Below are 26055 nucleotides of genomic sequence, written 5' to 3'. Positions count from 1 at the left end.
CCGATACTAAATTTCTCGATAACAATTATTCAGAATGATATTGGCCGATGCCGATACTGATACCAATAGTTTGGTTTTTCTTAAGGAAAAAAAATCTCTCCCAAATAATGTTGCAAACTATACAGCAAACCCTCTCATTTGGTACACTCAGGGGCGTAGTTTGCGGGGGGGATGGGGGGGAGGTAACCCCCCCAATATTCAAATCCATCAGTTACAACCCCCCCAATATTTCAACATGAAAATCACAGTAGATCTATACTAACATATGTATAATTCATTTATTTTGTAACAATAATTTTGTTTCTAATCGAATATGAGTTTGTCATAATAAATTAGTCAAAAAAGTACCCCCCTTCCATTGAACCGATTGGTAACGCCCAACCAATGCGCGTTGCACTTTCACCAAAACAACGCGAGTGGAGCTCTGTTTGAATGGAGAGCACGGTTAGCACCAAAAAATGAAGAGAACCGTTGCCCAGCTGACTGTTTTCTGTTCAAACAGGGACGTTAAAAAGAATAAAGCATGTACTGAGAAGGAGGTATGAAAACATTGTAATAGCTAGGTACACTCCACATATATTTTAGCTAGCTAATCCATTGCAATTTAGCCATAACTATCAGTGTAACTGTAACCAGTTACCAAAACAGCCATCTGTTTTGTTACTTCATTTTTCAATAGTGTCTTATCAATGACAAAAGTATTCACATCGGTGTTTGTTTTCTTACTTAATCTGACTTTTGAACGAATTGGCTTGAATGAACGATTTAAGTAGCCCACTCATTAAAACGTCGAATCGCTGCCACCTACTGGCGGTTTCAATATTTAACATAATTTCTTTCTTTTTAGAATCACTCCGTTATGTTGGAATTTGATGAATGGTTATAGATAAATTCCATAAAGTTATGATAGATAGATAGATAGATAGATAGATAGATAGATAGATAGATAGATAGATAGATAGATAGAGAAGAAATAAATTATCCAATAACGCTACACATAAAACAGATTTTTTTTTTTTTTAATTAAAAAAAATAATAACAGGCAGCATACCAACGCTGAATGTTGAAACCAAATCTACGCCCTTAGGTACACTACAATGTTAAAGGTTACAACAGAGGTATTATATTCAACTGCTGTTTACTTTCAGATATAATAATTACACTCAAATGAAAACTGAAATGTTTGTATAAAACTTAGTATCACATAAGGTAATTCCTTACATTTATATAGCGCTTTTCTGGACACTCAAAGCGCTTTACATATTGAAGGGGGGATCTCCTCAACCACCACCAATGTGCAGCATCCACCTGGATGATGCGACGGCAGCCATATTGTGCCAGAAAGCCCACCACACACCAGCTTATTGGTGGAGAGGAGACAGAGTGATGAAGCCAATCAGTGTATAGGGATGATTAGAAGGCCATGATGGACAGAGGCCAATGGGCAAATTTGGCCAGGATGTCGGGGTTACACCCCTACTCTTTTCGAAGGACATCCTGGGATTTTTAACGACCACAGAGAGTCAGGACCTCGGTTTAACGTCTCATCCGAAGGACGTGCTTTTTGACAGTGTAGTGTCCCCATCACTATACTGGGGCGTTAGGACCCACACAGACCACAGGCTGAGCACCCCCTGCTGGCCTCACTAACACCTCTTCCAGCAGCAACCTAGTTTTCCCAGGAGGTCTCCCATCCAGGTACTAACCAAGCTCAGCCCTGCTTAGCTTCAGTGGGCAACCAGTCTTGGGCTACAGGGTGATATGGCTGCTGGTAGTTTTCATAAGCACTTGTTGTCTTCATGGCAAATTTACACAAACATATAATTAACAGTAAATAAGCTCCTGTCTAGTGTTTTTTTATATATATAGATAGCTAAGGAACTGTGAACATTGGAAAACATTCCTGAGGTAAATGTGACATGATGTGACATATTGTTCACAAGCTGTTTTATTTACGTCTTTCCGCGGTTGAAACACAAATAAAGTGATTACATGAGACATGATACATTCTGGTAAGTTGTACTATATCTTTCAACGTACCTTTGATGTTCATGCATGTTTTTCGAGATATAACTTGTATTGAAGAGGAAGAATAGACTCGCGCTCCGTGTTGCCGCATGAACTGAGGCATTACAGCGATCTGACACGTCACATTTAAGAGCATCAAAACGCCATTTATTGTTTGAATTTCATGATAAAATGGCCAGAATTTGAAAAATTAAGCTTTTATTCTTATCAGAAGGAATAAAACACAAATCTTTTTGCGATTATTGGGTGGGAGGCGCTACAAATATTATTTGATGTAGGGAAAAAATGCAGACCTGGCAACCCTGGCTTGAACTATGGGTGATTCATAGGGTCAAAAAGAACCTGCTTTAAACTGTTAATAAATTAAAATTCAACACACGAGTGATTTTCTTCACACACGGTATGTACAGTGGGTACGGAAAGTATTCAGACCCCCTTTTTCCTCATTAATGTACACACAGCACCCCATATTGACAGAAAAACACAGAATTGTTGACATTTTTGCAGATTTATTAAAAAAGAAAAACTGAAATATCACATGGTCCTAAGTATTCAGACCCTTTGCTGTGACACTCATATATTTAACTCAGGTGCTGTCCATTTCTTCTGATCATCCTTGAGATGGTTCTACACCTTCATTTGAGTCCAGCTGTGTTTGATTATACTGATTGGACTTGATTAGGAAAGCCACACACCTCTCTATATAAGACCTTACAGCTCACAGTGCATGTCAGAGCAAATGAGAATCATGAGGTCAAAGGAACTGCCTGAAGAGCTCAGAGACAGAATTGTGGCAAGGCACAGATCTGGCCAAGGTTACAAAAAAATTTCTGCTGCACTTAAGGTTCCTAAGAGAACAGTGGCATCCATAATCCTTTAATGGAAGACGTTTGGGACGACCAGAGACCTTCCTAGAGCTGGCCGTCCGGCCAAACTGAGCTATCGGGGGAGAAGAGCCTTGGTGAGAGAGGTAAAGAAGAACCCAAAGATTCACTGTGGCTGAGCTCCAGAGATGCAGTCGGGAGATGGGAGAAAGTTGTAGAAAGTCAACCATCACTGCAGCCCTCCACCAGTCGGGGCTTTATGGCAGAGTGGCCCGACGGAAGCCTCTCCTCAGTGCAAGACACATGAAAGCCCGCATGGAGTTTGCTAAAACACCTGAAGGACTCCAAGATGGTGAGAAATAAGATTCTCTGGTCTGATGAGACCAAGATAGAACTTTTTGGCCTTAATTCTAAGCGGTATGTGTGGAGAAAACCAGGCACTGCTCATCACCTGTCCAATACTGTCCCAACAGTGAAGCATGGTGGTGGCAGCATCATGCTGTGGGGGTGTTTTTCAGCTGCAGGGACAGGACGACTGGTTGCAATCGAGGGAAAGATGAATGTGGCCAAGTACAGGGATATCCTGGACGAAAACCTTCTCCAGAGTGCTCAGGACCTCAGACTGGGCCGAAGGTTTACCTTCCAACAAGACAATGACCCTAAGCACACAGCTAAAATATCGAAGGAGTGGCTTCACAACAACTCAGTGACTGTTCTTGAATGGCCCAGCCAGAGCCCTGACTTAAACCCAACTGAGCATCTCTGGAGAGACCTAAAAATGGCTGTCCACCAACGTTTACCATCCAACCTGACAGAACTGGAGAGGATCTGCAAGGAGGAATGACAGAGGATTCCCAAATCCAGGTATGAAAAACTTGTTGCATCTTTCCCAAAAAGACTCATTGCTATATTAGATCAAAAGGGTGCTTCTACTAAATACTGAGCAAAGGGTCTGAATACTTAGGACCATGTGATATTTCAGTTTTTCTTTTTTAATAAATCTGCAAAAATGTCAACAATTCTGTGTTTTTCTGCCAATATGGGGTGCTGTGTGTACATTAATGAGGAAAAAAATGAACTTAAATGATTTTAGCAAATGGCTGCAATATAACAAAGAGTGAAAAATTTAAGGGGGTCTGAATACTTTCCGCACCCACTGTATGAGTTGCAGTCTGCTGTCTGAACACGTCTTTCCGCACCCTTTTGATTGACAGGATATAATCGGCCCTGATCATCGGCAGTTTTTAAACAATCGGCCGATGGCCAATAGTGATAATAATAGCTTTTATCGGCCGATACTGTTTGTTGGCCAATACATCGGTGCATCTCTGAACTTTGTGAGATCGCAATGAACTAAGATGAGTGACAGCTTTTTTATTGACTATAGTTCTGCCATGCCAAATCCCACATACAGTATGCTTGCTTCTCTCTTTAAATTAACAGTGGTTTGTAAATGTAGATGCTTTACTAACAAATAGTATCTTGAGAGTGTTTATGCTGGGATGTGTAGGTTGTGCGACTACATGTAATCTGAAACTGTTTTATGAAAATCTGTTCGAATGTGCTTTTAAAGGGATGGTTCACCCAAAAATATACATTTTGTCATTGCGTACTCCTCCTTGTTGTTGTTTGAAACCTGTATGAGTTTCTTTCTTCAAAAGAAGATAGGATGTAGGAAAAACAATACCATGGAAGTCAATGGGTGCCGTCAACTGTTTGATTACCAACATTCTTTAAAATATTTTCTTTTGTTTTCAACAGAAAAAAGAGACTCTTACAGGTTTGGACTTAAGGGTGAGTAAATGATGACAACATTTTCATTTTTGGGTTAACAATCCTTTTAAAGGGGAAGCGCATCTCCTTAGCTTTACCCTGGAGTTGGTTCACCCTTCGCCTATGGGTAAAATGCTTTATAAATGTCATCACTAGATGGACTACTGTGTCTATGCTAGCATTATGTATTAGCTAAAGAGAAGTGGGATGTTTTTTTTTTAAATTGATATATTTGCAGGTTAACCATTTTTTAACCAAGTCTCCAGATGCAACAGGTTTAAAAATTATGGCGTAAGATTCGCAATATCAGCATTCGTCAACCGCAGTTCAAGCATGAATGAACCCACCGTTAGTTGAATATCTCTGAGAGACTGTCAGTATGTGTCATTCAGATTGTGCCATGCAAATATGTCCTCTGGGAAAGAGAAACTCAAACTGCTTACTCACTGTCTTTGCATCTTCTACTCTGAATATGTGGTATCCGTAACACTTTAGGTACAAATAAATACTTTACTTAAAAGTACAGCTGGTGCCAATAAAGGCAGCGGACAGAATTATAATGAAAATTATGGGGGGAAAAAATTAAATGTGAGTTTTTTTGCTTGTGCAAAAGTCACCACCACATTCCGGGAGTGTCAATGTGTTGCTATATGGTTTTTAAAGTGTTTTTGGTGGTTTCTAGGGGGAAATGTAAATTCCCCCTAAGTCAAATCTCCCTGAGTTGCTATGCTATTCTGGTCCCTCCATCAATGTAAATGTATTAAAAATGTTCTGCCTGTTTTATCATCCACCAGGCAAAAATTGTAAAACTAATCATATAGAAAAGTAGTAGCACTCTTTTCCACAACAAGCCACATGATTTGAGCTATCATTCATGTTCATAGCATAAAATGGTGCACAAACCAATGTTATTTTAGTATTATTTATATGCTATTATAGTAATTATTAATATTTTGAATCAGCTTTTTTTTTCCATTTTTGATTTTAGTTTAAGTTTTTGTAATTCTGTTATGTGCTTTTGTCTTTTTTTGTCATTAGTTTTATTTAAATATTCTTATTTAGCTTTAATTCATTTTTATTTCAGTTTTATTGCCAAGGAAATTTTTTATTTTTTTTTCAAAAAGTTTTTTATTTTTATTTTAAGTTTTTCATCCAATATTTATATTTTATTTCAGCTTCATTTTAGAGCTGCATGATTAATTATTGAAAGATCACAATCTCGATTCAAAAACCAACACAGCCCTATTCCTAAATGTCTATTAAACCATTGACAAAATCACACCAGAACATTGAAAACTGCATAGTCAATGACCCAGAGAAAGCATTTATCATGTGTAGTTATGAAACAACTTCACAAACAATATTTTCAACCACACAGTATTGTTTTTTCTGTGTTGTAAATATGTGTTTATAATTCAGATATAAACACTGATGTCTACAGAAGTGATTAAAATAGAGCAAATCACCTTTTGAACTTGCGCTTCAAATAACGATTGTATCGATTACATTTTATGCCACCATTTTGTTTAGTTGTCTGTTCAGAATCATGATCTCTGTTTGAATCCAAAAATAAAATGTGATTCTCAGTTTATCCACATCATGGAGGTCTACTTTATTTTAATTATCATGGGCATTTTTTGATAGTTTTAGTTTTAAGGACATAGTAGATTCATTTAAAAACACTTTTTGACATGAAATAGTGCAAGTGCAGTAGTATTTATTTATTTTCTGGTTATCGATTAAAATTGAATTCATCAAGCAATTACAATGTAAATCAATGTTATTGACTTTCCACAGAATAGTCTTTATTGACTGGTGGAAGTTTGGAAGAAGACTTAATTGTGTTTGTGGATATGATTCCAATTCAACAGCAGCAGCTGGTAGGCAGCATGTTTGTAGCAGTGTGTACCCCATTCCTCCCTCCCTTCCTCCTCTTTTTCTCCCTCTCGTTCCCTCTATCTCTCCCGCTCCCTGTGATACCCACCATCTGCTGTCTGCAAAACAAGTCATTTATATACTGTCACTTCCAGGACTGCCTTTATTTGTCAAGTGACCACTATGCAAATCACTCACGGAACAGGGGGGCTAATTATCAAACAATATGGAGAAAGCTTTGCTTTTCATCATTCAGCTCTACATCCCAGACAATAGCAATTATGTTTCTTTCATGTGGCCGCGTTCTTCACAAGCAGTCCAGCACTCTGAGAGCAATGGTAGCTGACAGCAAGGTTTGTTAGCCTCGGAAGAGCCAGAAAACCGGCTTTTATTTGTCAGTTTTTGGAGTTTGAGAAGCCTTTAAGTTCCATTCAGTATATTATTAAAGCCTGTATTGCTTTTAATGTCATCTAAGCACCTGGCAACTGGCATTCAGACACTTAAACGGTGAGGAAAGCTGACCTCAACTTGACTTCTTAAAATGCAGGAATTCATTTGTTTTTGCTCTATTTTTCAAACTAGTTAACCAATACTCCTCAACCTAAAAATATTAAAGGAATAACCTGATGGACAAAATATATTGACCTCAAGTATGCTAAATTCTCTAGCTTTTCTGAGGTCTCTCGATCTCCACCTGAGATGTGTGAGAGAGAGAAGATGGCTCATGGTATCTCTCTCAGAAATGTGACCGTCACCTTCAGGCTATTGATTCATTCCCCACTGACAGGTGCATCCACAGCTCTGACATTAAGCACTGCAATTACGGCCTTAAAATGTCAAACTCTGGAGTTAAGGGTCATAACTCGTTCCAGAGTCAAATCAAAATGGCAGCGGTTGATGATGGAGTCACAGGACTCTAGTTGGCAGGGTTGTGTCACAGGAAATACAGATAAAGAACATGCCAGCAATCTTTTGATACAGATTTGTATTGCATGTAAACATAATACACAATCTGAGAGCTCTGCTTGTGAATTATCCATGACCAATAAGCATTAAATTATACATTCACAAATGAGTAGAACATGTCAAAGGAGTGTCTCTGTAAGAAAAGGTGCATTGGATCCTCTCACAGTCTCCTGTGTTTGAAATAATGGATATAAACGCTCTACTTCCAAGTCTGAGATATTATACTGATATTTTATTATTATTATTATTATTATTGAAGTCTACATTGATTTTTTTAAGCAAATGTTTTGGCATCAAACATGAAAACTTGTGAAGTATGAAGTATTAGCTACATGAAGTATTAATGAAGTGAAGTATTAACAAAATGAAGTATTAGTAAACAGGTCTTAAGGCACTTAATTCCACATACATGAACATATAGCAGGCCTGACTTTTACATTTAGCTATTTTTTTTACCTTATATGCATTAATACAAAGTTCTGTCATGAAACTCTAGATGACCAATAGGTCCTTGACTAAATGTGCTTACAGTCACATCATTCTCTATAAGGTACAGCTGATTGGTTCCTGCTGTATCAGTAGCCAATGAGCTCGCTCTTCAGCCTTTAAATACTTGGTCAGCATTTGCTGTAGCAGTTTGCAGCGCGCTTTCAGAAACCCTCCACCTTCCCCAGCTCCACCTGCATAGATCTGCTACGGGTAATTCACGTATGCTATATCGTAAGCCTGTACTTGCTCTGCAGCAGCAGCTGCTATAATCAACAGCAACAGCGTAGCATATCTATTCCGCCAAGACCAAACATATCAACGTTGTCATATCTATTACCATGCCAAACACTCTGAGAGTTGTCATGACAGAACTAAACTCACACCTAAAATGAAAATTCTTATGCTTCTCTGAAAACCTGAGCATCAGATTTTGACATATTTGCACATCTAACCTGACCCAAAGATGAAGCTGTGATTGACATGCCACAGGTTATGATGGATGTTTTGTGTCCATCTAAGCATGGCGGCTTATAGCGCAGGCCAGGGGGAGACAATCACCGTACAGCTTATGCAAGAGGTGTTTCTTATCTGCCGTAAAGAGCAGGGGCTTAAAGTGGATTATAGTAATGAACTGCCAGTTATGAGTTATTGATTTCTTTTTTGGATAAAGTGTGTTTTTTCTCCAGAGCTGAGATGAGCAACCGGTTAATGTTGTGGGTCAGTTGACAACATTAAGATGAGTTAAAAGACGGGCCCCTTGCATAACCTTAGCTGGAGTTTTGGCTGGACATAATCTCTCAGAATTGGATGTATAACAAGGTAGAGTTGCTATAAATGCGGGATGTTTTACATTCTGAAAGTTGAAGTACAGGGTAGGGTTGCACCAGTCATTTGTAAGTTCTTTCTTAAACTGGAACTTAAAGTCCACACTAGAGGCTTATTAACTACTAGCTAGTTTGTAAATATTTCTGTACTTTATTCAGTTGCACCAATTGTTCTCAAGGCAGAATGCAGATAGTAGGTGGTAAACTCTCTGTAAAGTAATGCGTAGTTGCATAATATAATGTTTACCTCAATCAGTGCTTGAAGTGGAAAAATAAAAGTGCCGGTATTCCCGATGCTTGGTTCAAAACACATTCCTGAAGAAGGGAGGGTGCGGGGGCTTCCGTACGTGGCAGTACGTTCAAGGTAAAAATTGTAAAAATTAAGTTTATATGTATAGTTACATTTCAGCTAAGTGCTGTATAATTTTAATGGTGATTTTAATGAATTTTAATGGTTAACTTAATAAGTTTAATGGTGCAACACAAAAATATTTAGAAAAAGTCAAAGTCAGTGTCAGTTGTCAGTTGTAGTGTGATTTATTTGTATAGTGTGATTTTATATATATATATATAATGTGTATGTGTGTGGGGGGGGGGGGTGTAAGGTTAAGTAAAATTTGTTTAAAAAAAATTACATTTTTAATTACAAAAGATTTCTATTTCAAATAATTACTGTTCTTTTGAATTTTCTATTCATAAAAAAAAATCACAGTTTCCACAAAAATATTAAAGGGTTAGTTCACACAAAAATGAAAATGTCATTTATTACTCACCCTCAAGTAAGCCTTTTATTCATCTTCAGAACACAAATTAAGATATTTTTGATGAAATCCGATGGCTCAGTGAGGCCTTTATTGCCAGCAATAATCAACACTTTCAGATGCCCAAAAAGCTACTAAAAACATATTTAGTACAGTTCATGTGAGTACACTGTTTCAATTTTAATATTATAAAGTGAAGAGAATACTTTTTGTGAGCCAAAAAAACAAAATAAGACTTTTCAACAATATCTAGTGATGGGCGATTTCAAAACACTGCTTCATGAAGCTTCGAAGCTTTACGAATCTTTTGTTTCGAATCAGTGGTTGCGGAGCGCCAGAGTCACATGATTTCAGTAAATGAGGCTTCATTACGTCATAAGTGTTTCAAAATTTCAGTGGTTCACCACTGGGGGGCGTGACTTTGGCAGTTTGATATGCGCTCCGAACCACTGATTCGAAACAAAAGATTCATAAAGCTTCGAAGCTTCATGAAGCAGTGTTTTGATATCAGCCATCACTAGATATTGTTGAAAAGTCGTTATTTTGTTTTTGGGTTTTTTTTTTTTGCCGCACAAAAAGTATTCTCGTCGCTTCATAACATTAAGGTTGAACCACTGTAGTCACATGAACTGTTTTAAATATGTCTTTAGTAGCTTTCTGGGCATTGTAAATGTTAATTGTCTTGCTGTCAATAGAGGCCTCACTGAGCCATCAGACTTTATCAAAAATATCTTAATTTGTGTTCTGAAGATGAACGAAGGTCTTACGGGTGTGGAACAACATGAGGGTGAGTAATGACAGAAATTTCATTTTTGGGTGAACTAACCCTTTAAGCAACACAATATTATTGTGATATTACTATTTTTATTGTATTTTTAATCAAATTAAAGCAGCCTTGAACATAATAGACTAAAATGAATATATATACAGGCCTGTATATTTTGTATATTGACCATTTCTATTCATATTTCTGGACTTCTAGAAGGAATTTTTCCTCTCGTTCTTTTCTTCGCTGTTGGATAGCAGAAATATAGTGATACTTTCCACATGGCTGCCTGTTTCTCTCAGATCTTCAGATCAGATTACATTATTTGAGCAGACATTGTGACCCCTGTTCCTGAGTCGAACCTAAAATAACTATAATGTGAGCGCATTATTATTTGACAGACAGCATCGTAAAACAGCACAGACTGACATTTAATTGTTGCCAAATGTGATTTCTCAAAATCATGAGAGGTCTGCTTGTGTCAAATTTTGCCACGAGGGTCAGGCTTAGATGAGATTGTTTAAGTTTGATGATCTCTTGTTCGTATTTAAAGTATTTCAGTGAGAACTAGTATTCTCTGTATAATTCTGTGGGTTTGTTTTGCTGCTGCCAAAGTGCTTTGAAGTCAGCGTGAAACACAACTTGCATCCCATTTTAGCTCTGTAAGTGAAATGGGGTATTCGTTGACAGAATTTAAACTAATGTGAGTTATGAAAGTAAATAGAGTCCATTTTGATTTTGTGTTGACTTTAAAGTAAAAGTCAACTATTTTAAAAGAAACTGTGAAAGTGAAAAGTCATTTAATGTCACACATTTCTCCAAATTGCAATATATGTAAACATGTAGTGAATGCAGCATTCGAATTTTTGAATTCAGGCTTTAGAGTTCAGTTCCGATTCTAAGCGTGTAGGTCATGTGACATGTTTAACATGCAGATCTGGACGGTGTGGTGACATGGATAAAGCAGACGTTTGATCTGACACAAGAGTCCAGGCTTCCGAGCGCTGAGGGAGAGCTGTTCTGTTAGACTGTGGGAGGCGCTCCACGCGGGAAGGAAAGATTGATGGGATCAGAGCCTCAGAACAGCCAAGGGGAGCTTGTAGGTGTCTGTCAATGCTACCGTGCACAGTGGCACACGCGCAACTCTCCACATCTCCTGGGCTCCACACACATACACAAACAACCACAAACATACACTCTATCAATAACCAACACACAGCGACATGCATCTGTCAGCGTGACATAACATGAGGGATGTGTGAGGACTGAAAAATGAATGGCTTTCTGTGCTTTCTTCAGTGATGTTGACCCTTCATCTGAGTTTATGGCTCAAATCACATAACAGGCAAAAAGAAACCTAAATCTTTGTGTAATTGTAACACTAGGTCAAGTAAACTTTAAACATAGTGACTAGGCAACAACCTTGGTTAAAATAGTTTTAAATGGATTATAGCATGTTATAACACGTGTCAACTTCACAAAAGTACATTATTCTGCTCAAAAGTTTGGGGTCGGTAAGACTTTTTGAAGACTTTTCTGAAAGAAGTCTCTTAGGTTCACCAAGGCTGCATTTATTTGATCAAAAATACAGTGAAACAGCAATATTGTGAAATTTTAAAATCCCTGTTTTCTATTTTAATGTATTTTAAAATGTAATTTATTCTTACTCCAGTCTTCAGTGTCACATGATCCTTCAGAAATAATTTTAGTATGCTGATTTGCTGAGCAAATACTTATCATCGGTGTTGAAAACAGTTGCTTAATATTTTTGTGGAAATTGTGATGCACTTTTTTCAGAATTCTACGAGTAGAAAGTTCAAAAGAACAGCATTTGTTTTAAATACAATTATTTGTGACATTATAAATGTATCTTCTATCACTTTTGATCAATTTAAAGGTGCCCTAGATTCAAAAATTGAATTTACCTCGGCATAGTTAAATAACAAGAGTTCAGTACATGGAAATGACATACAGTGAGTCTCAAACTCCATTGTTTCCTCCTTCTTATATAAATCTCATTTGTTTAAACGACCTCCGAGGAACAGGCGATTCTCAACATAACACTGAGTGTTACGTAACAGTCGGGATCATTAATATGTACGCCCCCAATATTTGCATATTCCAGCTCTTGTTCAAGGCATTAGACAAGCCAGTATTAACGTCTGGATCTGTGCACAGCTGAATCATCAGACTAGGTAAGCAAGCAAGAACAACAGCGAAAAATGGCAGATGGAGCAATAATAACTGACATGATTCATGATAACATGATATTTTTAGTGATATTTGTAAATTGTCTTTCTAAATGTTTCGTTAGCATGTTGCTAATGTACTGTTAAATGTAGTTAAAGTTACCATCGTTTCTTACTTGTATTCACGGAGACAAGACTGTCTTTATTTTCATTTTTTAAACACTTGCAGTCTGTATAATTCATAAACACAACTTCATTCTTTATAAATCTCTCCAACAGTGTAGCATTAGCCGTTAGCCACGGAGCACAGCCTCAAACTCATTCAGAATCAAATGTAAACATCCAAATAAATACCATACTTACACGATTAGACATGCTGCATGACGAACACTTTGTAAAGATCCACTTTGAGGGTTATATTAGCTGTGTGAACTTTGTTTATGGTGTTTAAGGCAAGCGCAAGCTCTTGGGGCATGGAGCTTGAGATTTAAAGGGGCCGCGTACCCTGAATTGGCACATTTATAATGATAGGCAGTTAAAAAAAATGAATAAAAAAAAATATGGGGTATTTTGAGCTGAAACTTCACAGACACATTCAGGGGACACTTAAGACTTATATTACATCTTTTGAAAACATGTTCTTCGGCACCTTTAATGCATGTATTTCATGTCAGTTGCCCATTTATGAATTTAACAGTTTCATTTGAAGTTACTACTTGTCAGAAACTCATGATTATGATCATTTTGATATGACATGAACATAAAATCTACATTTTAAATTCTAAATTCAAGTATTGTTTTTTGCAGGAATTGAAAATTAACATTCACAGATTTGTCAGTGACTAAAGATTATTGTACAATAACTGGATGTATGTCTATAGTATTTGAGTGTATATAATTATTACTATATAGTATATGTTTATATAGAACTTCTGCTCTCGCGTCTGTACAACTTTAGCTTAGTCTGAAAACTTGATATTGTGGCACTATATAGTATATGAGGTTGTTTCTGAGTTGCATCTGATGTTTTTCGTTTCTTGGATAAAATGTCTGGTAAATTACTAAATATAAATGACATAATGATTTATATGTGTGCTTTAGACTCCGAAAAGGATGTAATCATTCTCGTTACAGTATTATCCTTTTAGACTTTTAGTAGTGTGTTTGTAATCTACTATTAGTATTAATATTATTATTACTAGTCTTGTTCCTATTTTATATTATGTATATATGTGTGTGTGTGCGTGTGTGTGTGTGTGTGTGTGTGTGTGCGCACTCTTTCTGCCCTTTGTCTCTGGCACAATAACATCTGAGAGGGGGGGGTTCTGCCGCAGTCCTGGCTGCGCGTCAGTCCAGGTTAACGTCTGCTCGCCGAAGGGGGGGGTGTATGTGGACCCTGCTCCTGGAAATGGGAACGGTTAACTGAAGCATGTTAATAAGGAAAGGCTTGTCTCTTCCATACTAACACTTGGATGACTCTGCAGGCTTTGAAGGGGGCAGGGGTGGGGGTAGTTTGGGGTGGGTTTTGGAACTCACCCACTCATCGTCACTAACCAACTGCCCCCACCCCCACCCCACGGCAAGGTTGGGGGGGTGGGGGGTTTATGGGGGATTTGCTTGCATTGTCAAGTAACGCATTGACCCATCACTTTGATGTGTATCGATACTGACAGCCCGCTCTCTCTCTTTCTCTCTTTCTCTTCACCCTCTCTCCGTCTATCTTTTCCTCTGTATCATTCTCTCTCTTTTGCTGCAGGCCACCGAGGCTCAGATCCAAAGTGTTGGACAGACGCCATCTCAGTTGCTCATCGAGCCTCATCCTCCCCGTAGCTCCGCCATGCACCTGGTGAGAACAGTGTGTGTGTGTGTGTGTGTGTGTGTGAGTGTGTAATAAAATCATTGTGTGCGTATTTGTTGTGGGGTTTTTTTCTGCCCGGCAGTAGGGAAGTTATTATTTTGAACAAGGGCAGTGACGCCTGACCTTCGGCCCGCTCCCCAACACCCAACACAACAGTCTCACTTCCATATGCCCAGAACTTTTGCAGCCATGTTGTAGTTCAGAACAATCTGTGGTTGTGATCGGTCAATAAATATAGTGACACTACTATTTCAACTTTAACATTTGAAATGTATTCATTTAACTGCATGATTAGAATATAATGTATTTTTTCAAGGAAAAATAATCTACTTTTTCTAGGGACAAAACACTTAATCACTGTTCTTAATGTAGTGTTGGGAAGGCCAATTTATTCTAGTGAAATGGTTCATTTGGAGGGTTCATGAAACCATAATGGAACAATTAAAAAATATATATTATATAAATTAAATAATTTGAATATAAATTACACACACACACACACACACACACTTTATTAGCTTGGAATTTATCTAACAACTTTTTCTAAATAATAGCTTTAGCTTCCTCAACACTGATGATTTTATTAACATGTCCGGTTGATGATAACACACTGTCATATGACAGCTATTGCTTCTTGATCATTAATCCAGCTCCAGCAGGAGTGGTGTTTCGGTGGTGCCAGAGCATTTGTGTCTTTGAAAGTGTAGGCTTTAACCAATTTGGAGTTTGGCCCTTGCACCGAAGTCAAGCACTGCTACTTCCAGGTGGTCACTGGTCCTGTGTACAACAACCCTCACAGAGCCCTAACACAAATACATGACATACAGACCTGGCATGCTTACAGGAGCACACAACTCCATCACAGAGGCTCAGAAGATAGTTGAGTCGGGAGAACAGTGCTCCCTACTGGTCTTTGAAGTCCTCACACCTGAATACTAATCATTCCCATCTCAATCAAGCATCTGTCATAACAATCACACTGAAGTTTAGAGAGTGAATGTTGTAATGCTGTCAATACAAGATTTATAATTACTGCTTGTTTATATTCCAAAGTAAATGTGTGCAGCCTAATGCTTTAAGTTTCATCGTCAGTTGAGTTTGTGGTTGCCAAAGATGTCCATAATTAAATACTTTGAATATCATGTTCCTCCAATCAGAGTAAAACCCAAAAATTCCCCCAGATAGCAGTAAGAATTTAAAGAAATTAATACTTTTATTCAGCAAGCATGCATTAAATTGATAAAAAAATTGATCACTTTTGCATTGTTGTAAAACTGATAAAACTTTAAAATAAATGCTGTTCTTTTGAACTTTATATTCATCAAAGAGTTTAAAAAAAATGTATCAGTTTCTACAAAAATATTAAGTTGCTCAACTGTTATCAACATTAATAATAGTATTAAATGTTTCTTGAGCAGAAAATAAACATATTAGAATCATATTAAAGTATTCAGAAGCATGATATTCAGATATTCTGAATCATATTCAGAAGGATGATGACACTGAGTAATGATGCTGATTCAGCTTTGATAACACAAGAATAAATTACATTTTAAAATATATTCACATAGAGAATTTAACAATTTAAACTATTTTTTATTTTTTTTATGATCAAATAAATGCAGCCTTGGTGAACATAAGAGATTTCTTTCATAAACATTAAAAATAATAATTCAGACTTTTTGAACGGTAGTGTGTGTACCATTTATAGATAGATAGATAGATAGATAGATAGATAGATAGATAGATAGATAGATAGATAGATAGAGAGACAGACAGACAGACAGACAGACAGACAGACAGACAAACAGACAGACAGACAGACAGACAGACAGACAGATAGATAGATAGATAGATAGATAGATAGATAGATAGATAGATAGATAGATAGATAGATAGAAACCCGATTCCAAAAAAGTCGGCACACTGTACAAATTGTGAATAAAAAAGGAATGCAATAATTTACAAATCTCATAAACTTATATTTTATTCACATTAGAATATAGATAACATATCAAATGTTGAAAGTGAGACATTTTGAAATGTCATGCCAAATATTGGCTCATTTTGGATTTCATGAGAGCTACACATTCCAAAAAAGTTGGGACAGGTAGCAATAAGAGGCCGGAAAAGTTAAATGTACATACAAGGAACAGCTGGAGGACCAATTTGCAACTTATTAGGTCAATTGGCAACATGATTGGGTATAAAAAGAGCCTCTCAGAGTGGCAGTGTCTCTCAGAAGTCAAGATGGGCAGAGGATCACCAATTCCCCCAATGCTGCGGCGAAAAATAGTGGAGCAATATCAGAAAGGAGTTTCTCAGGGAAAAATTTACAAAGAGTTTGAAGTTATCATCATCTACAGTGCATAATATCATCCAAAGATTCAGAGAATCTGGAACAGTCTCTGTGCGTAAGGGTCAAGGCCGGAAAACTATACTGGATGCCCGTGATCTTTGAGCCCTTAGACGGCACTGCATCACATACAGGAATGCTACTGTAATGGAAATCACAACATGGGTTCAGGAATACTTCCAGAAAACATTGTCGGTGAACACAATCCACCGTGCCATTCGCCGTTGCCGGCTAAAACTCTATAGGTCAAAAAAGAAGCCATATCTAAACATGATCCAGAAGCGCAGGCGTTTTCTCTGGGCCAAGGCTCATTTAAAATGGACTGTGGCAAAGTGGAAAACTGTTCTGTGGTCAGACGAATCAAAATTTGAAGTTCTTTTTGGAAAACTGGGACGTCATGTCATCTGGACTAAAGAGGACAAGGACAACCCAAGTTGTTATCAGCGCTCAGTTCAGAAGCCTGTATCTCTGATGGTATGGGGTTGCATGAGTGCGTGTGGCATGGGCAGCTTACACATCTGGAAAGGCACCATCAATGCTGAAAGGTATATCCAAGTTCTAGAACAACATATGCTCCCATCCAGACTTCTCTTTCAGGGAAGACCTTGCATTTTCCAACATGACATTGCCAGACCACATACTGCATCAATTACAACATCATGGCTGCGTAGAAGAAGGACCCGGGTACTGAAATGGCCAGCCTGCAGTCCAGATTTTTCACCCATAGAAAACATTTGGCGCATCATAAAGAGGAGGATGCAACAAAGAAGTTGAGTTGAGCAACTAGAAGCCTGTATTAGACAAGTATGGGACAACATTCCTATTCCTAAACTTGAGCAACTTGTCTCCTCAGTCCCCAGACGTTTGCAGACTGTTATAAAAAGAAGAGAGGATGCCACACAGTGGTAAACATGGCCTTGTCCCAACTTTTTTGAGATGTGTTGATGCCATGAAATTTAAAATCAACTTATTTTTCCCTTAAAATGATACTTTTTCTCAGTCTAAACATTTGATATATCATCTATGTTGTATTCTGAATAAAATATTGAAATTTGAAACTTCCACATCATTGCATTCTGTTTTTATTCACAATTTGTACAGTGTCCCAACTTTTTTGGAATCGGGTTTGTAGATAGATAGATAGATATAGATTTTAGTTCTGTCAAACGATTAATCAAAATAATCAAAATAAACGTTGTATATATCCCAAAAAAAGTGTGTATATATATATATATATATATATATATATATATATATATATATATATATATATATATATATAGCATGCAAAAATAAAGAAGTTAAATAAGTAAATAAATATTTTCTGGCTCAGCTTATTCCTTTAAAGGCCTCTTCTCCCTGACTCTCCTCCTAAGCTACCACACACAGTCTTTCCTCTGTGTTCCGACTCTTTTTTACCACTTTCCTCTACTCTAACAACCTCTCCTCATCTATCTCTCCATTCCCTCCCTCTTTTTCATCCTTCTCTTCCTTTGCTTTCTCTGTTCAACAGTGTTTCCTTCCGCAGAGTCCGCTCATGTTTAAGGATCAGATGCAGCAGGATGTCATCATGGTGCTGAAGTTTCCCTCCAACTCTCCCGTCACTCACGTGGCCGCCAACACACTGCCCCACCTGACCCTCCCCGCCGTCGTCACCATCACCTGCAGCCGGCTCTTCGCCGTCAACCGCTGGCATAACACAGTGGGTGAGTGGGAATCTTTTTACATATTACAATACTAACTAACCAGCTAATGGCTTAATTTCACCTAAAAACACAAACACACACACTCACACCCCAACAAAAAAACAGCTACAGCAAATTCCACATGTTTCCACTTGGCCATGTGTGAACAACATTATCCAACTAGCCGTTCCCCCGGAGCCCCCCTCACCTGCGGGTCAGAGGTCAGGCGCCGTGGCAACGGGCTAAATTAGCCTATCACGGCCTCTCCTTTCGCCTCACACTTCCCCAGCTGTCACGGCAACACATAGTGATGTCAGGACCAAATGTGGCAACCTCGCTCTCTCACACTACTAATGGCTGCAGCTGCAGGACCAGCCCTCTCCGGACGTGTGTGTGTGTCGGTCTCCCGAAATAATAAGGCCACCACATTGAGCTCAAAATGGCGATCTCTGCCTTGTAGGCCTGCCTCAGGGGTGCTATAGCTCTGGCCTGCCTGACACAGGAGAGGGAGAGAAATCAATAAGCACCATGGCTGGTGATCTGGCTGGTGGGTCTCCACAAGGCCCCCATGTCAAATGGGATGGGGTCAGGAAGTGGACTTGACTGTGGCGGCAGGGCAGGTGTTTGCTTGAAGGCGTTTGTAAAGGGTGCGCTGCATGAAACTATTGTTGTTCAAATATTTAAACATTCTTAAATGTTTAAATTCGTTTTCTTAAGAATGTATCAAAATAAAGCAACATTAAAAAAATGTCTGGCAATGGAGTAAGAAAAAAAAATCGAAAGTACTGCGTAATTACAACAAATTTACAGCGTAGTTTTCGATAATTATAGTGTACCTATAAAGCAAGTACGTGTAAGTATAGGGGAACAATATGTAAAGTCTTGGGAATAAAGGGGTAACAACCAGGAAAATAACAAATTATTTATACTGTAAGTATTTTAGAACTAAGGGGTACTTATACTATTATGATAGACAACAATTGTACGTGAAAGTGCACTGATTAAGTTGTTTCATGGCAAGTAGAAAGAACTATTGCAATCTTTTTTTTAATATATGGGAAAATATACTTTTGTTTCATGTAGTTACAGGGTAAGTATGACATTGCAGGCTGTAAATTAAAGTGGTGCTTGTTACACTCTTATTCCATGTAGTTACCGGATAAGTAATTTAAAAAAAACGCAAACAATCTGATATCACTCGGAAACCTTTATTTGAAAAACAACTTATTTCAGATTTAAAATATCAGAAATAATATCATAATATAATATCAGATTTAAAGTTACAACACTTCTTATTCGTTTCTCTTGCTTGGCTTCCTCCTCCTCTTGTTCCTCTTCTTATTTTTCTTTCTTTCTGATGAATCTTAAAGGAACACTCCACTTTTTTTTTTTTTTTTTTTTTTGAAAATAGGCTCATTTTCCAACTCCCCTGGGGTTGAACAGTTGAGTTTTACTGTTTTCGAATCCATTCAGCCGATCTCCGGGTCTGACGGTACCACTTTTAGCATAGCTTAGCATAGTTCATTGAATCTGATTAGACCGTTAGCATCTCGCTCAAAAATGACCAAAGAGTTTCAATATTTTTCCTATTTCAAACTTGACTCTTCTGTAGTTACATTGTGTACTAAGACCGACGGAAAATGAAAAGTTGTGATTTTCTAGGCCGATATGGCTATAGGAACTATACTCTCATTCCAGCGTAATAATCAAGGAACTTTGCTGCCGTTCCATGGGTGCAGCAGGCGCAAAAGTTGATTTTTAAAAAAGGAATAAATGAATAATAAGTGTTGTAGACCTGTTTTTAATTAAGTTGTTTTTCAAATAAAGGTTTCGGAGTCAGATTGATGATATCAGATTGTTTGCGTGGTTTTTTTTATTACTTACCCTGTAACTACATGAAACAAAAGCATATTTCCCTATGTATTAAAAAAAAAAAAAGATTGCAATAGTTCTTTCTATTTGCCTTTAAGCAGCTTCATAAGTGCACTTTTTGCTCCCAAACGTAAGATTGTTGTTTATCATAATAGTATAAGTACCCCTTAGTTCTAAAATACTTACAGTATAAATCATTTGTTATTTTCCTGGTTGTTACCCCTTTATTCCCAAGACTTTACATATTGTTCCCCTATACTTACACGTACTTGCTTTATAGGTACACTATAATTATCGAAAGTTACGCTGTAAATTTGTTGTAATTATGCAGTACTTTCTGGGCTGTACTAAGGCGTTACCTAAATTTTCCCTTTAAACAGTAGTGAAGGTACTGAACAATGGGTTTGTGACGTTTTTACTGTCTCTGTGTGTGTGAGACAGGTCTTCGAGGAGCTCCAGGATATTCACTAGAACAGGCCCATCACCTCCCCATTGAGATGGATTCGCTGATTGGTGGGTTTGACTTTTTTTTTTTTTTTGTTAAATACTTTCTTCTGTCCCAGCCTTAACTAAATTAAGTGATCCATTCGAACAGTAGGTTTATTTCTCTGAAAAGTGGCTTTGTGGTGCTTTAAAAGCATCTGTTTTGATGAGTATCCAAACTAAAGTGACACAGCAACATTGATTCAACCATGAGTTTGGGGTGGGGCTATCTGTTTCTCCCACCAATAGCAGATGTGAGGAGTGTTTAAAAGGCTTGTTTGAAAACAGTCATTTCTGCATATTTTTTATAGTGGTTGCGTCTGAAAGCTAAATCTCGCTGCCTTATCAGGCAATGACCTTGTAGACAGCATTTGCACACGAAGGCAGCTCACAAAACTGATTTCGAACACAATTCAGAAGCAACATAATGGTTTATAAATCCACAGCAAAATAGAGCAAGCTAATTACTCGCTAGAAATGTCATCAGAAGTAGAACACGTACATTTACACACAAACTGATCACCAATCGCAACTTTCAGACACCATCTTTATTTTTTAGCTCATCAGAATGGAACACACATCTATAGGATACATGTATGCTGCCTTCAAAAATCAATCAGATGAAGGTATCTCAGGAGATAGGAAGTGAAGCTAACATTGGATTCGGACATGCTTTAATGCCTTCCTACCTTGGAATACATTCTCCGAAGGCAGCATTTTTAAGCTTTTGGACGCAGCCAGTATTAGTGACACAAAAAGTGCATGCTTTACCATTATTAAAGAAGGTATACATTGAAAGTACATATGTAATTACTAAGTACATTTGAATTTTGCATATTTATTTACCAATACAATTGCTTATTACATTACACTTCACCTCTAATGAAGTCTTGTACATAGACTACTAAAGTCTTGTAAATGTTTGTTATCAGTAAAAAAAAAAAATAAATAAAAAAATCTTTAATTCAGCGAGAATGCATTAAATTGATCAAAAGTGACAATACATATATTTTTAATCTTAAACATGATTTCTATTTATAATAAATAAAAAATATAAATAAATATAGATAAATGCTATACTTTTTAGCTTTCTATTCATCAAAGAATCCTAAAAAAAAAAATATTGCGATGAATCACTGGGCTGCTGAATATTCAGTTTTATAATCACAGGAATAAGTTACATTTTAAAGGTGCCCTAGAGTTAAAAATTGAATTTATCTTGGCATAGTTGAATAACAAGAGTTCAGTACATGGAAATGACATACAGTGAGTCTCAAACTCCATTATTTCCTCCTTCTTATATAAATCTCATTTGTTTAAAAGACCTCAGAAGAACAGGCGAATCTCAACATAACATCGACTTTTACGTAACAGTCGGGATCATTAATATGTACGCCCCCAATATTTGCATATGCCAGCCCACGTTCAAGCATTAGACAAGGGCAGGATGTCTGGATGTGCACAGCTGAATCATCAGACTAGGTAAGCAAGCAAGGACAACAGCGAAAAATGGCAGATGAAGCAATAATAACTGACTTGATAACTGACGTGATAACTGACGAAAAAGCATGATATCATGATATTTTTAGTGATATTTGTAAATTGTCTATCTAAATGTTTCGTTAGCATGTTGCTAATGTACTGTTAAATGTGGTTAAAGTTACCATCATTTATTACTATATTCACGGAGACAAGATTGTCGTTATTTTCATTTTTTAAACATGTATAAAATTGTATAACATGTATAATTCATAAACACAACTTCATTCTTTATAAATCTCTCCAACAGTGTGTAATGTTAGCTTTAGCCATGGAGCACTAGCAAACTCATTCAGAATCAAACGTAAACATCCAAATAAATACCATACTTACGCGATTAGACATGCTGCATGACGAACACTTTGTAAAGAACAATTTTGAGGGTTATATTAGCTGTGTGAACTTTGTTTATGCACTGTTTAAGGCAAGCGCGAGCTCCGTGGGCGGGGAGCACGAGATTTAAAGGGGCCGAAGCCTAAATTGGCTCATATTTAATGATGCCCCAAAATAGGCAAAAAAATTATAAAAATAAATCTATGGAGTATTTTGAGCTGAAACTTCACAGACACATTCAGGGGACACCTTAGACTTATATTACATCTTTTAAAAAGACGTTCTACGGCACCTTTAAAATACAAAACAGTTATTTTGAATTGTAATAATATTTCACAATATTACTGTTTTTACTGTATTATTGATCAAATAAATGCAGCCTGGGTGATCAGAAGAGTCTTTAAAAACATTGCACTGACCCCAAAGTTTGGAATAGTATTGAATCTCTTGAAGATTGTAATAAATTAGACTTTTATTAAATAACTTTTTTCATTTATTACATGTCTATTTCAGCGAACAACTCGGGCACAAACAAGCGACAAATCACTGACCTGGTTGACCAGAGCATTCAGATCAACACTCAGTGTTTTGTGGTGACGGCAGATAACCGTTACATCCTGGTGTGCGGTTTCTGGGACAAGAGTTTCCGCGTTTACTCATCAGACACAGGTAAGAGACATTAGGGGCTTTCGCATCGGAGGAACCTTTTTATAGTTCCTAGAACTATTGGCTGAAGTACCCGGATTTTGGCGTGTTCGCACCGCAGGAACTAACTAGAAATTATTTTAGTTCTAGGAACTCCTTTTGGGGGAACTAAATTAGCTCCTACTTCAGAGTAAGGTCTAAACCAGCACTATAGGAACTATCAATGATGTGAGTGTATGTTGATTGGTCAATTTTTGAAAGCTGTGTAAACATATTTACTTCACGAACATGGACAACAGTGATAACAGCATTGACCTGTTTTCTGTAGGGTTGTGTTCTTCTCTCCGCCATTGATGATTTGTAAAACTGAAAGTTGCTATAGGAGTTTTTGTCTCTTAACCCCACTTTTTTGCTCTTTTTGTGTTTACATCTCCGTTATCACGAAACCCACGACACAAAACAAACACAGTTCTGATCACGGCGTCTTCCATCCACCAGTTTTTAGTGTTTGTAAATGCCGCGCTTAAAGACGCCACTGTCAGCCGCTTCACAGTTCCTATTCCCGGTGCGAAATCAACCAGGATTGCTAGTTTTGGCTAGTTCCTATAGGCCTAACTAAATTCCTAGAACTATTTGGTGCGAAAACCCCTATTCATAAGGGTATAGTTCACTCAATATGTAACATTTTATCATCATTTACTCACCTTAAATAAAAGTATCCTGAAAATAGCCCATAATATGTTTGTATGTTGTACTTCTGAAGCCATACAACAGCTTTGTGTGAAATTAAAGTTGTTATTTACTGATTATCTTCCCCTTCAGTAGCCTGTTAATTCCCTTCGACCAGATCAAGTCAGTGAGTTGAACAAATTCCTGAATGAATCATTTTGTAGTTCAGTTATGTGAACTGAATCAACTGATTCAATAAAAAAGATCTGAAAATAATGATTTATTCACAAATACAAAAAAGTTCAGTCATGAAACTCTAGATGGCGCAGGTCGATAGGTCCTTAACTCAATCTGCTTGCAATCACATCATTCTTTATAGGGCACAGCTGATTGGTTCATGTTGTATCAGTAGCCAATGAGCTCGCTGCTCAACATTCAAATACTTGGTCAGCATTTCCTGTAGCAGTTTGCAGCGCGCTTTCAGAAACCCTCCACATTCCCCAGCTCCACCTTCATAGATCTGCTATGGGAAATTCATGTATGCTATATTGTACAGCAGCAGAATGTCTTAACTGCTCAGTAGCGAAACATATCAACATTACCATGCCAAACACTCTGAGAGTTATCATGACAAAAATATTTCTCTCAAGAACTCTCATGAAATGTTTTAGAACAAAAGTAAGACTCTTGCAGTGCAATTTTGTGATACTTTTTTGGATTTCTTTTTTGTAATTTTGTAGGCATCCCCAGTCTTCATTCACTTTCATTACATTGAAATGAATGGCCAAGATATTCATGTTTATCGCTATGACCAACATATTTGTGCTTTGGACTCTCCGTGTGTTTGTTTGCAGGCAAGCTCACTCAGATAGTGTTCGGTCACTGGGACGTGGTCACATGTCTGGCACGCTCAGAGTCGTACATCGGAGGCGATTGCTACATTGTGTCTGGATCCAGAGATGCCACTCTGCTGCTCTGGTACTGGAGTGGGCGCCACCATATCATAGGAGACAACCCTAACAACAGTGAGTGACAAATGAACTTGAGCACAATAACACCAATATTAAGCATACTGCATTATAGATGTTACATTAATAATGGAGGAGATTATAAAATATTATTATTATTATTATATTTTTTAATTTTTATATTAATCACTGTAGTAACAAAACCTATTGTTGCATAACTAATGAATGCATTATAGCTCATAATTGTTCCACATTATCTCTCTAATGAAACCCGAAAGCTTTTTTTTTTTCTTTTTTGGTAACATGAGCTGCAAACATGTTAACAAGAAAACAAGCCTGCACGTCTGAGCTTGCTTTTGTATGTGTTTTGCAAGAAGTCTGTGCATTTGCACCGTTGGTGTGTATCAGATGTATTGTCCTCTCTGCGTGTTGTTCCTACGTGTCATGAGCTGTGGTTTAGCTGAGCGTGTTCTCTAATTAACTTCAGTGATGCTCAGACAGTTAATTAAGGATTTCGGCTCGACTGCCTCCAATTAGCGAGGTACAGCCTCGCTCCTGTTTTCAAAGCAGAGGAAACAAAACTCCCATGATATTCACACACAACTGCTCACTGTGTGCCCTCACAAAGGCGACTAATGGTCTGTATGCTTAAAACTGGTGGGAATTATGAACAAGAACTATTTATATATTTAATGAGGAATAAACCTTTATCAAGCCCGCGGTACACCAATCTAGTACCGATCTGGCGTCATTATGCCATGTGCAGTATGATAATGTAATAATTTCAATACCACTTAATTACAGTCATTTCTGAGTAAAACTAATGAACACTATTTGTATGTAATTATACTTGTATTATACTTTATAATACTTTATATCATAATACTTTGTCATTATTAATATTTACATATATTTCATTTTATGTAAAAAAAAAAATAGTTCAAAATGTTTCTACAGCAGTAATTTTTTAAATTATTTTTTTATTAACCAACTTCTTGCAAAAAATGTACAAAGTGCAAAGATACATAGTTATGATTTATACATACACTTTTGAAATATTACTGCAATTTTTAAGCATGACAAGAAGAATAAAGAGAAAAGAAATGAAAAAAAAAAAAAAAAAAATATATATATATATATATATATATATAT

General features: G+C 37.2%; 1 protein-coding gene across 1 annotated transcript in view; it reads left to right on the top strand.

Annotated features, from left to right (window-relative positions):
- nbeab (neurobeachin b) overlaps positions 1–26055 on the top strand; it is a 388285-nt gene that overhangs the window by 349980 nt on the left and 12250 nt on the right. The window contains 5 exon segments of the mRNA XM_048159945.1: positions 14252–14341; positions 18223–18415; positions 20708–20779; positions 23135–23290; positions 24790–24960. Coding sequence (XP_048015902.1) covers positions 14252–14341; positions 18223–18415; positions 20708–20779; positions 23135–23290; positions 24790–24960 — 682 coding nt within the window.

This window comes from Megalobrama amblycephala, linkage group LG16 (assembly GCF_018812025.1).
Source record: "Megalobrama amblycephala isolate DHTTF-2021 linkage group LG16, ASM1881202v1, whole genome shotgun sequence".
Classification (NCBI taxonomy): domain Eukaryota; kingdom Metazoa; phylum Chordata; class Actinopteri; order Cypriniformes; family Xenocyprididae; genus Megalobrama; species Megalobrama amblycephala.
The sequence above is the reverse complement of the archived record's forward strand: the minus strand, read 5'-3'. Positions and strand labels throughout refer to the sequence as shown.